The sequence below is a fragment of the Astatotilapia calliptera genome, chromosome 20 (assembly GCF_900246225.1).
Source record: "Astatotilapia calliptera chromosome 20, fAstCal1.2, whole genome shotgun sequence".
NCBI lineage: Eukaryota > Metazoa > Chordata > Actinopteri > Cichliformes > Cichlidae > Astatotilapia > Astatotilapia calliptera.
The window spans coordinates 16,451,131-16,465,764 of NC_039321.1; the positions used below are offsets into that span (position 1 = coordinate 16,451,131).

Consider the following 14,634-nt stretch of genomic DNA (forward strand, 5'->3'; position numbering starts at 1 on the left):
AACGTAGCCTTAGTTGGGGCTCCTGTTGCCTGAATTACTACAGCAATAAGGCGTGGCATGGAATCAGTCTGTGGCACTGCTCAGGTGTGATGAGAGCCCAGATTGCTCTGATAGTGGCCTTCAGCTCTTCTGCATTGTTGCCGAGTCTGCTGAATATTTAAATATTCAAGGCAAGCAGAATATTCCACAATAAAACCGAACTACAGCTTCAATATCCTGCTTGTACATGAATGCAATAACAATAATGATCAAATAACATGACAAAGTCAAAAGGAACATTTCTAAATATATATATTTCAGCACTTTCACTATTTAAACGTAAGACCAGTTTAAGGAAGAGGACTCCCTTACTGCATTTATTTATATTATATTATCTGTATAGCACTTTAGAGCACACCTTTCACTTTATTAAAAGCACCTTATCAAGCACTTTATTTAGCATTGCACTTTAAGCATGGATTTGCACACAAGAAGTTTAAATATTTATTGACTATTTATTGGGAATTTTAAAATCAGTTGGTAGCCTTATTTCAGATCCTGCACAGCTGCTCCTCATCAAGGAATGTGGTGGTTGTCTGTCAGGAGAGAAGAATGGTGATCGAGATTGTGATTAAGGTTTACCAGTAAGGAAAACTAATGCATGTGTGTGTGAAATCTAGGGATAAAAGTGGTGCAAATAAGTGTAAGATAATGATTACTCACCTTTCTTGCCTGTGTCCTCTTCAAGGTGTTTGGGCAAATGTTTCCCTGGGGGTCCAGACACCATTTAAAGGTTCCGGGAGAGACCATTGGTAAAGAGAGTGTGGTGAATCTTTTTGTGCTTGGGTTTTTATAATATTGGGTTTGGTGTAACATTAAGTGTGAAATATTTATTAATATGTAAATGTGAAAATGTATTTATTTATTCTTATTGATATATTGTATACTGTGATGGAAGGTTGGGATTTAAGAATTTACCTGAGAGTGGAATAATGGTTAAGTCTGTGACAGCTGAACATATTTAAGGCTGCCAGTTGTCATTAGAGGATGGATTTTTGTGCTGTGAAGAAGCTTAACAAATTAATTGTTGTAAGGAGAGCTGTATAGCAAATAAATGCGTTTTTTGGTTCCACTACACTTGCCTTGGTCCATCTCACTGTGTTTCCAGCCGCTAAGGGCCGCCCTGTTACAACCAGTAACCGAGAGTTTATTTTCTGCAGTGTTGTGCAAAGTATTTGAAGGGAACAAGAATTTCCCCACTTCGGTCCAAATGATCTCCCTTTATTTTGACAAATACGCTAGGATTACTGCAGCCCCCCAGCCCGAGACTACTACTGCAGGCAATTTGACAACATTTTGCTTGTCACTTACAGGTTGGCTGTGCTCTGCAAAATAGAGGCCACTGGAAACAATGATCTCCTCAAGATGGTTGAATGAAGAATTATAACACTATCATGTTATTTTTTTCCACCCTCCTAACAGAATTTCATTACATTATGACTTTTTGTTCCAGTGACACAACACAAAACTGCAGTTTTGCGTTGTTGGGAGCTTTTAAGGACCAGCCTTGAATCTTACAGATTTGATAAGTGAAGACTGGATGTGTAGTGAACAGAGCTCGGATAATCTGGACAAATTACGCAGGCTGCATCTGCAAATCAGAACCAGCTTTAGATTTGATGCTGGCAGACAGGCATGCATGTCTCAGGGTGATTACACACTAACACATTGTGATTAATTACACACATTTTTATACATTTTATTAACAAGATTAAAAAAAACATAGAAAAAGCAACAAAAAAGATACACCAAAAGAAATATTATCTGACACTGTATTTCTCTTTCTTTTATACACAAATTCTTGTCACCAAAGCTTTGAAAATCATTAAATGTAAACACAAATAAGCAATTAGAATTCATACAGTTTAAAATAAACATGGATATCCAGATACAGTTAATATAATTAACAATATAACAATTATCATACACGTGGAAAGAAATGTTCTCACAGCATCATTTATACCATGGAAGAAAAAGAAGCTTTTCCACCATGGATTATGCAATTTCATTCTTCTTGAGGCAGTTAAGGTTAGAATGGCAAATGAAATACACAGAAAATAACATATGCAGCTAAACTATTTGGCATTGATACAGTGCATGAATACAGAAACGTGGCAACAAAGATTTCAGTGCGAATACATTGTTTAAGGCAAGACTTTACTGATTCCACTGGGAAAAGATCTCTTATGAAGCTATCCATCAACTGGTAGGTTTTGTACGAAAAAGCTCCCTAATTGTTCTTAAGTGAATAATTTCTTAGCTGATTTGAAACATGAGTGAAGATTTTAATAAGAGAAGAGAGAGACACAATCTTCCCTTACTATTTTCTTTTTCAATGCAGCAAACCTCTTCAAACCTCTTCAAAGTTCTTCTGTGCTCCAGTGTCAGTCTTTTGCTCACTTCCAAATTAACCAGTCATTTCCTACAGATGTCAGTCACCTTACCACTGCCTCCTGCATGTTTTCTCCATTCAAGGCTGGTAGTCATCATAAGAGTCTTCTGTGTGAAGAAAGAAACTTGAAAAGGATGCCGAATAAGTGAAAATGATGTCAAAGTTACCCAATTCTGTCAAATGAGAAGTGCTTTGCAGCTTTGCATGGCTCACAGCTGAACACAGTCCACAGTGATTTAGTCACGTGCAGCTACTAAAACAAGCTGGTTTAGTTCATCTCCTTTTAAGTCAACCATTCTTTAAACCATCTGTCTTCTGATTGGCTGCACCTCATAAACGTAAGGTGTGGACAGCAGATTGGGACTTCAGCACTCTCAGCCAAAATGATCATATTACTATATAAGAAACACCACCACCACAACAACAACAACAAAAAACACACACCAGAATGTGAGAATAGAAATCCTGCCTACTGTAGCGCTCCTCTTACACCAGACAAACATGCATGTACTTACACATGTACTTCATTAGTTAACACAAAACAAAAAACAGGCCTGGATCTTCATACTCATTACATTCACAGGGTTGCATGATTAGTAGCCTTTCTCTAGCTGCTAACCTGTTTGCTGAGGAAGCATGTGGCAGCCTCCGCTGTTGTCACAAACACCCGGTGGTCCAATCTCGCCCGGCTGACCTGGTGTTCCGGGGATCCCAGATGGCCCCAGCATACCATTTTCTCCTTTGGGACCTGGGATTCCCAGCTTAGACTCACCAGGAGGTCCTGTGGATACACATTTTAAAACAGTAATACTACATTTTATTTTAGGTGCTTATCAAAACACTCATGCTACGAGACAGTCAAAAACAAGGAGTTTATCATTATTCATTATTAGCACATATAGCAACGGCTGCTTTTCCAAACAGCTGAATTCTTCTACTGGTTCACCACAGGGTTGTTGTCTCTCTCCTCTACTATATTTTTGTACACTAATGACTGTCGCAGTACACAGGCTAACAGGCATTTCATTAAATATGCAGCTTACAGTCATTGTAAGCCTTCTTCATGGTGAAGAGGATTCCCATTGGCCTGTTGTGGATGAGTTTGCTTCTTGGTGTGATCAGTCATTCTTAAAGATCAACACTTTGAAAACTAAGGACATGGTAATTGACTTCAGGAACCATTCCCCCCATTCTGCACTGACAGTAGTAAATGGTGCAGCCATTGAACTGGTGGACAGTTACAAGTATTTGGGAGTTGTTCGTTATAAGGCTCTGTCCTTTGAGTCATGTCTTGCTGCTACAGTGAAAAAGGATCAACAACGAGTGTACTTTTTAAGGAGACTGAGAGGTTTTAACTGAATGATGACCCTTTTTTATAAAGGTTTTATTGAATCTGTTTTAATGGTCTGTATCATTGCTTGGTATGGTAATGTGTGTTTGAACAATAAGACCAGACTTAGTAATCTGGGTAAAGTGGCTGGTCAGATTTCAGGGAAGTCTCAGGTCCAGCTTGTGGACTTTTATAACAGACAAGTGCTGTGGAAGACAACCTCTGTCATGTTGTGTTCAGACCATCCTTTCTTTAATAATTTTCAGCTGCTTCCCTCAGGTCGTCAATATAAAGTGCTTGGAGTAAAGACCAAGAGACAGAGTGTCTTTTGTACCTGTTGCTATTGTCATGGATAATAATACTAAACATAAGGGTTGTTGCCATTACACATTGCACTTTGTTGATGACAAAATTTGGGCTGTTCTCTCTGGGCTTTTTAAAAAATATATATTTATTTATTTTTTTGTGTGTGTGCTGTCTTTGTTTGTTTTTGTCTTTCTGTGTATGGACAGACTGCAAATCAACTTCCCACTGGGGACAATAAAGTTACCATTGACCATTGACATCATTTCAAGTTTGGTAACTTTGAATGTGTGTGTGCTTTTATTATGTTACTTATACAGAGGTACCTGCTAATCCCTTGACCCCTGGGTGACCCTGGACATTGGACCCTGCATCACCTTTGTCCCCAGGCACACCTTTCCTTCCTGCAGAGAGGGAAGAGACAAATCAATGTGATAACTTTGGTTAAACATCAAACTGTAAGTGATGTTTTGCTTCCAACAAACTATCTACTAAGCTTACCTTGCTCTCCTGGATATCCAGGCCTGCCAGGTGTTCCCCTTGGGCCTACACGACCCTGTGAGCCCCTCTCACCCGGTGGGCCCTTGGGCCCTGGTATTCCTGGTTCCCCTGGAGGCCCCACTGGCTCTTCAATTGGAACTGGCTTACGACCGATCTCGTTAATGAACATGTCGAGTTTTAACACCTCCTCTGAAAAAGCAAAGAATAAAAATGTTTTGGCACTCTTATTGGACTCTTCCTCACAGTGAGGAGGGCAAACAGCACTGCAGACAGTATGCATTTCTGACATGCTTGCTTTTAGAGTGCTTACTATGTACTAGTTGTTCACAGGCCTGTGTGACCAGTTGGTAGATCATAGCCATGGACTGAGGTTCTCCCTGTAAAAAAACAGAGTTACAAACTGTTTGTCCAGATAAAGTCAATTGAAAAGAAACTGAAACATTTTAGAAGGTATTTAAAAAGAAGATCAGATGCCATTACAGCTGATCTATATGAAAAAAAGAAGATAATGATGATATAACACACCTTTTCTCCTCTTTCCCCTTTATTACCTGGCAAGCCCTGTAGTGTAGAGTGTAAAGATAAATAACCAGCTGTAAGGACAGGTCAGACTTTTATGTGATATTTATTTCCTAGGTCTTACCGTAGGTCCCACAGGACCTGGGGGGCCCCTTTCTCCTATAGGCCCTGGGTATCCTGGCATTCCTTGGAAACCCTGTTTAAACATGATAGATAGAATATGCTAGATGCATAAACCTACAGTGAGTCAGACACAAAGTCCTGATAGCAAACAGTTTTATTATACACACACCACATGTTTGATTGACTTTACTTGATAAGGTCAGGACACATAAAAGAGCAGCTCATTACACCTCACTAAGGAGGTGAAGAACCGTTTCCCAGTGGTTCCCCTTGGAATTGTTAGTCTGTTTGTCTATCAATCCCACTTCTCAAGTCCACTTTCACTTGCGTAATTAAATAACATACTGCATTAGTTTTTAAAAAAGTGTACTGTGTAATATGTGTAATAACTACTTTTTCTGAGTAATGACCAAACACTGATCACAACAGAGAGGGGAAATACCTCCGACATGCACAAACATTTGACCACACAGCATGCAAATCATTTGCAACATATAACGTAACGTGCATGTAATGTCTTTGATATGTTGCTTAGCAATGGTGGTGACTCTCAAAGTGGAGCCAATGAGAATCCAATGAGTATCAATAAGAGAATTGATAAGGAATTTAATTAAAGTGATACCAATAATTGAATAGGAATTGCTAAATTGGTAACAACTTCAACCTCACTGTATAAAAAATAAAAGAACCAAATGAACAGCAGTTGAGCTGAATGTTGTTTTCTGTGTTGAACTACAGTGACCGTATTTCATTTCAAAGTTTGATTAAACAAACCCACCGGCACAATGTACATTTCAAATTCCTTTAATTTTTTTTTTTTTTTTTTTTTGTGTCCCGTTTGGATCTTTAGCCATCAGAATTGTTGTCTTAAGGCCAAGAAAGATGCCAAGCGGATTTATTTTACCAAGTGGATCATCATGGCCTTGCCATATTGGTCCATTTGATTGACCTTTATTATAATTATGAATTTATTTTATTTTCAGTTGCTACAAACGGGACAGACATGACTGGGGGATAGGACAGGGAGAAAGAATGAAAGAAAGAGAGGGAGAGAAAGAAAACCAAAGGGGAGAAGAGACGGTGAGAAGGGGGAGAAGAAAGAAAGAAAAACAAACAAAAAAAACAAAACACCTGGGTCACCTGTATGGAGAAAAAAAACAGAAGAGAAAGCAAACAACAAAGAGCAACATAATAAAAAAAAACGGCACCATCACAATAAACTAGCTAGCAGTAGATATCAGTAGATACTAAATAATAAACGATATTGTGCAGCACGCAAGATAGACAGCGTACAATGTGCTTTGAGGCAGCAGCCAAGAAAGCTGTAGTCCGCGTCTGTGAATACCCATGTGTACACCTGTGTGCATACCTGTGTGGATCAGCATGCTTGCATTCCAAAGGTTTCTCCATGTAACGATCTGCTAGGGAGTGTGGGGAGCCACAGCCCCGTCCTCCAGGGTATGAAGCAGGTATGGAGGAGATCAAAACTCCAGACATCCAGAGGTCCCCAGAACACAAGAGACCAAGGAAGACCAACAGAGGGGCAGCCGCGCCACTGTCCCAGTAAGAGCTGAGGAGAGTCCCAGATGAGGGCTCACTCAGCAGCCGCGGAGCAGAAGCCAGGGGGGGTTGCAGTGATGCGCCCGTGAGCTCCGCCGGCAGCCAGCTGTGCCTGAGTGACCGAGCCCCAGGCCGAGAGGCCGGGGGCACCCCACCTCCGAAGTGGCCCGAGCGAGCCCCAGGCTCCAGGCCCCGATAAGCGGCCGCCAAGGAGTGAGCCGGTGTGTACCCGGACGCCCACCCCCAGACACAAAGAACCACCAACGCACCGACACCTGAGGGAGTCCGCCACTGGCAGGGGAAGTGGTGGGTGGAGATAGGCCTCCAAACCTTGGAGGGCCTAAGATGTCCCCAGAGAGGTGGCGTCTGATACCCAACCTGACATATAGACACAGACATACAGGCACACACAGACACAAACATCCATCCCCACCCTCATGCTCTCATATGCACTCACTCCACACTCAACCAACATGGAGACAGACATAAAGAGACGCTGTACACACGATCACACTCCCCAAGCGTACTCTACGAACCGGGTCTAGGTACCCTTGCCCCTGGAGGGGGGAACTGCACCCAGACCCAGGTGGTGTTACCCTTTTTCCTGCGGTGGGGAGAGGCAGACCGCCCCGACTCCGCAGCAGCAGGGAGGCCCCACATTCCAGACCGCAGCTGGACGGCCAACTCCTCCTAGCCCCCCCGCTCCAGCAGGCCGCAGAGAACGGGGGTGAGAGAAGACTCCAAACCTCCCTCCACCCGCTCATTGTAGTGTTGATGCATGTGTGTTCTAAGGTGCATTTAAAACCCAGGAGGGCATGGAGCTACCTGCCAGAGAGCAGCAGGTAAGCGCATAGCCCCTCCTGCTAGCCCTCAATGTCTACGTGTATTCAAAATTGAGAGGTGGGCAACGACGCCAGGGGTGAAGTGTACACCCTGATGGTAATTTGGACTCTGTGTATCGTGCCCACCCCCAAGATCCTATATGTATGTGTAATGAGAGTGTGAGTAATGTGAATGTCTAAGTTGTGGGATAAAATTGAGGCAGAGGCAGCCAGAAGGGGACAGAGGGGGGGGGGGGGGGGGGGTAGCCTCCTCTGCACCCTGGTGACATACCCCTACTCCAAGGCCCTGCATGTGTGGGTGGTTGTGGTGGAGCGGGAAGAGGGAGGCAGCTGGAGATGGGGAGGGAAGGAAGGGAGGGGCAGGTGACCCCTCCCTGGGGCCAGCTCCCCCGCTGACCCCAGTAGGCACTCCCATACTCCGCGACCCGCCAGGGAAAGGGGGCCCAGGCCCATCCAGACCGGGGCCCAGCGCAGCAGCGCCCCCCGGCCCCACAGAGCCCGGGACAGTCCACCCAACCCCACCACAGAGAAAACTGCACTCACCCCACCATCCATTCATCTTCCAGACTACATGAGACAATAGACGCCCAGGCTGAGATCTTCCTCCACCTCTCCTGTATCTCCCCCTCCTGCAGAGAGTTCCTGAGGAGAGGAAAGCTCCTGCAAGATGTGACAATCTCCCCCACCAGTTGAAGAGCCCCCCAGGGGCTCGACGCACCGGCGGCACCCTGCGCCAGGGATGGGCCCCCATGCACCCACCCGCCCACAACCCCGGCAACACACAAACCAGGACCCAAGGCCCCGAGGCCCGGCCAGGGCCCCAGCCCAGAGACGGAGCGCCCCCAGAACCTCACGCCCATCCCGGACGCACCCAGGGGCAGACAGGCTACCAGGTCAGTAACCCACGTCCGTCAGCACAGACCCTCCCCTAGCCCCGCTGCACGCAGCCACGAGGAAACAGTCACCCGAGAGCCAAAAGAGCCCCCACCCGGACATGACCGCTACCCCGGGTTGAGCCCCCCCAAGGAAGATGCCTCCGGGGAACCCCCCTTTAATTTTAAATATGTTCATATTGTCTATTCTTATTTAATTCACTTAATATACAGAATTCACCTGCTTGCTGCTTACATGCTACTACTGCACATTCACCTAATGTATATATTATATATGATGTTCTTCCTCCCCCCCCTTTTTTGCACAAGTCGAGGAGCGTGTCAGGTTACATTTCACTGTGTGTTATACCTGTATAACTATGCATGTGACAAATAAAGAACCTTGAACCTTGAACAAAGATACTTTGTCCTGAGAGTGGTGCTAGAGGACAGCTTGTGTAGTGTCTAAAATGGAAAAGGTTCGTTCACAGTCTAAACTGTTCCCTGATGATAAGATGCACTTTCTCAAACTCAGTGTCACTGCCCAAACTTAAAATTGGCAGCAAAGGCAAAAATGCATACAAACAGATGAAGATGTATTTACGCTTTACCCTGGGTCCAGTGATGCCGGGTGCGCCCATGTTCCCTTCCACACCTCTGATGCCCTGTGAGAGATGTAGCAGAGAGATGAGGACAGAAACAGAGCTCAGCTTGATGCATTCTGTGCTGACTGAGATCAAGCAGCTCACCTTGGCACCTGCGATTCCCTCCTCCCCTTTTTGACCTGGTGGTCCTGGTACCCCCTAGAGAGACAGAGTAGGTTGAGACAGAGAGCTGTTAGAAGCAGATGGTTAGGTTCTGGTGACTCCATTACTTCACTTTAAACTTACCTGCACTCCCGGTCGCCCAGGATCTCCCTTCTCTCCCCTTGCTCCTGGTGGACCCTAAAGAAATTAATACGAGTACGTTTTTGCACAATAAACTATCCACATGGATGCACATACATTTGTTTGGCAAAGCTTTCACCATAGTTACTGTATTGGTACACATTTAACCCTCTGGGTTCGACATTATATTATAGTATTTTTTTAATGAGTGTACGTGATGTGTTGGTTGTATGTTTGTTGTTTGTTTTGACATACTGCGAATCAACTTCCCATCAGGGACAATAAAGTTACCATTGACATTGACCATTGACAGATGGGCGAGTCCAAATGACATGGTTTGAAGTGCAGACTTCAAACTATATACCAGCTTTTAAATAGTGTTTATATCCCATCTAAAATTCGGGTTATGATAAATAATTTTCAGCATACTTTTTCCTGAGTACTGTTGTCATGTTTAGTGCAGGAAGAAACAGTAAACACTGGACTTTGTAAGGACAGTGCTTCCCTTGCAGGCAAAAAAAAAAAAAAAACAACAAAAAACTGTGTAGCCGGACACATTAGGTTGTGCTGAAAAGAAATGTTACAAAACAAGGCAAAGTAAACCGTTTCTAAGGTGAAATATAAAGGTAAAATCCAAAGTAGTCAAACACAGCCAATTATACCCTGGACCCCAGAGGGTTAAATCTACCTTTTTGCCCTGCATTGTAATGCCTCGTGGCCCGATGCTGCCCACAGGTCCAAGGCCTCCCTCAAGTCCAGGATTTCCTGGAGGACCTACTTCTCCCTGAAAAAATAAATAAATAAATAAGAGACTAATTCAAAGAAAAGTGAGACTTACAGGTAGATGGTTCTGGTTTCAACAAACAGTCTGAGATATTATCTATGTTATGTTCTCATGTTCATGAGTCTGATTAAGTTCCCTTCCACTGTCAGTTGCGCATTGATGTAACACTCATTTATTGTGTATTGTGTATGCGTTAGTCCCAGTAGGGAAATTACTCCTCTGCATTTAACTCTTTCACCCAGTGAAGCAGTGGGCAGCCACCAATGTAGCGCCCGGGGAGCATTGTGTGGGGACGGTACCTTGCTCAGGGGTACCTCAGGGTAGCCGTTCCAACCTTCAGATCATGGGGCAAACACTCTACCTACTGAGCGATCCCTACCTACACTGTGACTGAAACTACATGGAAACAGCTGTTCAACAGCTGCATTTGTATTTTTTTAGCTGATTCTTTGCATATTTTCTTCAGGGAATATTTAATCGTTAAAAAAAAAGTAATGCCTGTTTGCTAAGTCTCCTCTTGTGGCAGGAGCAGCAGGGTTTAAGCTGTTCAACTTCTCAGGCAAAATGAGAAAAACCTGACTGTTATACACAAACTTCTAAATAAAGCCATGACTGCATCTGAAAGGTCTGAATAAAGCTTTCAGCTCACCTTTTGGCCATGTTCTCCTTTTTCACCTTTTTCGCCACGAGGGCCTGGCTTCCCCTGGGAAAGAAGACAAAGAACTGAGTGTTTAACAGTGAGGAATCATGCAACAAGTACTCTGGGTGTGTTTGAGGTGACATACAGGTGGTCCAGGGGGACCAGGAGCTCCAGGGACGTCAGAGGAACAGGTACATGTGTACGCAGGGGCAGGGCAGCTCTCCTCATCTCTCTTACACAGACACAATAATAAAGATATTAAGTGAGCAAATTTACACTGCTCTTAGAAAGGTTCTCTCAATGTTGCACCACCACTTGATAAAAAAAATCATGACAGCTATATGATTTTTTTGTGAAATAATAAGGGTTGAAGAAAGGTGAATGTAAATATTAGCACACTGACCACTCCAGGCAGGTCACAGCAGGTATCCTCTGAAGCCCACGTGGTGTTACAGACGATTTCAAAAGACTGCAGCTGAAACTGGAAGTGATGAAGAGCACAGAACAGACATTGAATACAGGACAGAGGAAGTGATCATCCACAGTTTTTAAAGGTATGTTTAGAGTGCATTAATAGGCTGAGCTAGAATTAATATCAAAGAATGTTAAATACCGGGGCTGAGCCACTGTTAGGTCCTCGGGTCTTCACCAGTTTTCCCAGCATCTCAAATCCATCGGTGGGCAGGTTGCCTAGAGGACGGGCTGGCCTCTCACCCACGTGCTGACAGTCCACAGACAAGGATACACTCACCTGGCTAACAGAAAGGTGAACCTGCCAAATGGAAGAAAATGTGCCGTTTAGGCGTCTGAGGTCTAAGTCATCATATCTACTAACACTAACCCTACCTCACACTTTGGGAGAGTCTTCCTCTCACAGTTCAATGAAATGCAGTGGGGTTAAGTTAAATGATGATCCTAAACTGCCCATCATTAAAACAAATGTGAGAGTGGACGGTTATCTCTCTGCCAGCGACCATAGGGCGCTTCTCAGCGTAGGGTAGCCTATTTTCCTAGTTTTACATTCACCTTGTGGAAACTGCCATAGAACAGCCTGTGGACCTGTGGCTGGTCAAAGGTCAGCTCCTGCACTTCACCTCTGTAGTCCAGACTGAAGTATAACAGGTGCTTGGTGGTTGCTGCAAAAACACAAACACACAGGATAATAAGGTCATCATTTGTTATTTCCCGTAAAAGCCACAATAATGAGCTTAGGGAGGTGAGTTTACAGAAATGTGTTCACTTCTGTTCTCTGTTTTTGTTAAAGAACAATGTAGACGATTAAGGGACTGCAACAAGTCCAAAGACATGCTTCCAGTGCAGGAGGCGGGAAGGTGCAGGCAGTGTTACTCACGGTCAATCACCACTCCCATCTTTGGCTGGAAGTCATTGTCTGTGAGCTGCCAGAGAGCAAAAGGCTCCCTGGGTGTATCCTGCAGCATTCGGAAGGCAATGCTGATGGTGTGCTCTGGGGAGAAACCTGCGGGGTGGATAAACCTGGAAGGATGGCAAGACAGACCGCAAGATTCACTTTTTTCTATCACTGACTAAACACATTTCTGTGAAAGTTTACATAATTTTCCTTTCCATGCCTGAGTCTCACAAGCACAGCACAAAAAAAGGACCATGTGATGTTAGGGTTGGCTTATGAGACATGCTACAAAAATTTTGAAAAGCATTGCATTAGTGTCTATGTCAGTGAACTGGTGTTTACTCAAATTAAAATACAATGACAAAGAAAAGGTGGAGGACTGAAAGAAATTCTCACTTGGTGCTCTGTGTCAGTTGGACGTCTCTGTACAGAGTGTAGGTGGGGAGCGTGTTGAAGACAAAAGGCTCGGCTGCCACTCCCTCCACCGATGAGTGAGCTCTCTGAGTCAGACCAAAGGCTTCCATCATGTTGAACCCTAAACCAGCACAAACGTAACAGAAACACAGTGTGGTGCTTCCTTCGTAGTTGTTGTTGTTTGTTTTGTTTTTTTTAAGTTTCAGTTTAAAGGGAGGACAGCGTGTCTCACCTTTAACAATGCTGTTTCTGATGGTGACTTCAGGGCACACTGCAACACAAGAGTGTAAAAGTAGGCAAAAGTACTGCTGTATGCTCGGGTTTTATTCAAAAACAGTGTGTGCACACAGTCAAAGGAGCTTGCAAAGAAAAGCGTCTGGACTTCTTTAAGTTACTTGAAGTATACGATTCAAATGAATTGAATCGTATACTTCGTATACTTCAAGTAACTTAAAGAAGTCCAGACGCTTTTCTTTGCAAGCTCCTTTGACTACGATGACCTGGATGACTGAGAACCTTCACAGACACAGTGTGTGCACACACCAACTTCCTTAGAAATATTTCTTAGAAAACTTATTGTTTACAATTTAAAAACAAACGTGATCTCCATCGTATTAAAAAGCTTTGCATATCAGCACCACAGTCATTAAAAAACTATGCCCATTCTTACCAGAGGTCAACACTTTCACTTAATTTCTTTTTATATTAATGTTGAAGTTATTGTTTATTCCACAACTTGCTTCCGGTATGATGGCGCCTGTGTTTGGCTTCGCCGCTGCCGGGTGCAGTTTGTCACGTTCTATCGTCGTGTTTTTTTTCTCTACTCTGCTGTTTTTTATTTGTATCAATGATGTTCTGGCTGCCTTGGTTTATGATCGTTTGACGCTGTTATCAATCCGATCTTCAATGATGGCCCAAGATGTTCCATCTTCCTCCTCCTTTGGCACTTTCTATGCTCCGCACTTTCCCCCGCACTCCTTTGGCACTTTTCATCTACCGCCAGTGGCTGGATCCTCGGCCAGCGTTCTCAGCGTTCCCCGTAGTTCACGGAGAAGAAGAGGAAGGAGATCAGGTATCCAGGTGAAGCTTAGGCTTTTCTGGCGGCGGGGGCTGATTGGAAAGCGATGTCGTGCGGGTTTTGTTACCTACGCTCAAAACAGCTCCATAGAGAGGAATTTGTTCTCCACGGCCCTGCTTGGATATACAGGGCCTGGCTCTCCGAGACCGTGCTACCTCAGAAGGGTTCAATCCAGACTCTCCTGTTGACTGGCTTTTCATCCCCTCGGTGAGTGGAATATACGAACGTGAAGGCTCTAACCTCGAGTATTTACGTCCTTTAACTCGAGCTTCTCCTAATAACGATGCTCTCACCCCGCTGACTATGGCGCTCTTTAATGCCCGATCTTTGACTAATAAATCGTTTGTGCTTAACGATTTTATTGCTTCTAATAATCTGGACTTCCTGCTTCTGACCGAGACCTGGCAGCGGGGCTTGGACTATTCGTGTCTTATTGAAATGTGCCCAAATGGCTTTTCTGTCATCAGCCAGCTTCGGGGTTCTGGTCGTGGAGGAGGTCTCGCGGTGGCATTTCAGAGCCGTTTCAACTGCCGTTCAGTGAAAGTTGGACACTTTCTTTCTTTTGAATTGCAGCTCATTAAAATCGGTAGTAAGGATCCTTTTTACTGTGCTGTGGTGTATCGTCCACCCGGCCCTAACAGCTTGTTTTTAGCGGAGTTTAGCGACTTCCTGTCCTCTACTATGAGGTTGTCCAAATTGCTTTTAGTGGGGGATTTTAATATACATGTTGATGATGAGTCCGACCTGTTTGCCAGAGGTTTTATCAAAATTATGGATTCTTTTCATTTTACCCAGCATGTGTCAGGCCCCACACATAACAAAGGTCACACACTGGACCTTGTCTTTACCTTGGGTTTGAATATTGATTGTATTTGTTCTAAGGAGATTTTTATCTCTGACCATTATTGTATTCTTTTTAACATGTCTTTTCATGAGCCTATGTCTCCTGTTCACCGGACAGTTATGTCGCGCATTATAAAT

The 14,634-nt window shown here is 44.0% G+C and overlaps 1 protein-coding gene across 4 annotated transcripts in view; it reads right to left on the reverse strand.

The window, feature by feature from the left end:
- Window positions 1-1,794: 1,794 nt before the first annotated feature.
- The window catches only part of LOC113013986 (collagen alpha-1(XX) chain), a 42,152-nt gene continuing 29,312 nt past the window's right edge, over window positions 1,795-14,634 (reverse strand). For 3 of the 4 annotated variants that reach the window (XM_026155262.1, XM_026155260.1, XM_026155263.1), the window contains 19 exons: window positions 12,808-12,846; window positions 12,558-12,696; window positions 12,144-12,286; window positions 11,819-11,928; window positions 11,406-11,564; window positions 11,196-11,273; window positions 10,938-11,024; window positions 10,802-10,855; window positions 10,057-10,152; window positions 9,372-9,425; window positions 9,231-9,284; window positions 9,093-9,146; window positions 5,209-5,280; window positions 5,091-5,126; window positions 4,876-4,942; window positions 4,566-4,754; window positions 4,391-4,468; window positions 3,051-3,212; window positions 1,795-2,538 (listed from right to left, as the gene is read on the reverse strand). In XM_026155262.1, the coding sequence (XP_026011047.1) occupies window positions 2,510-2,538; window positions 3,051-3,212; window positions 4,391-4,468; window positions 4,566-4,754; window positions 4,876-4,942; window positions 5,091-5,126; window positions 5,209-5,280; window positions 9,093-9,146; window positions 9,231-9,284; window positions 9,372-9,425; window positions 10,057-10,152; window positions 10,802-10,855; window positions 10,938-11,024; window positions 11,196-11,273; window positions 11,406-11,564; window positions 11,819-11,928; window positions 12,144-12,286; window positions 12,558-12,696; window positions 12,808-12,846 (1,700 nt within the window). In that variant the 3' untranslated portion in view covers window positions 1,795-2,509. The remainder of the gene's footprint in view (window positions 2,539-3,050; window positions 3,213-4,390; window positions 4,469-4,565; window positions 4,755-4,875; window positions 4,943-5,090; window positions 5,127-5,208; window positions 5,281-9,092; window positions 9,147-9,230; window positions 9,285-9,371; window positions 9,426-10,056; window positions 10,153-10,801; window positions 10,856-10,937; window positions 11,025-11,195; window positions 11,274-11,405; window positions 11,565-11,818; window positions 11,929-12,143; window positions 12,287-12,557; window positions 12,697-12,807; window positions 12,847-14,634) is intronic. The other variant, XM_026155261.1, reaches the window with a different exon arrangement.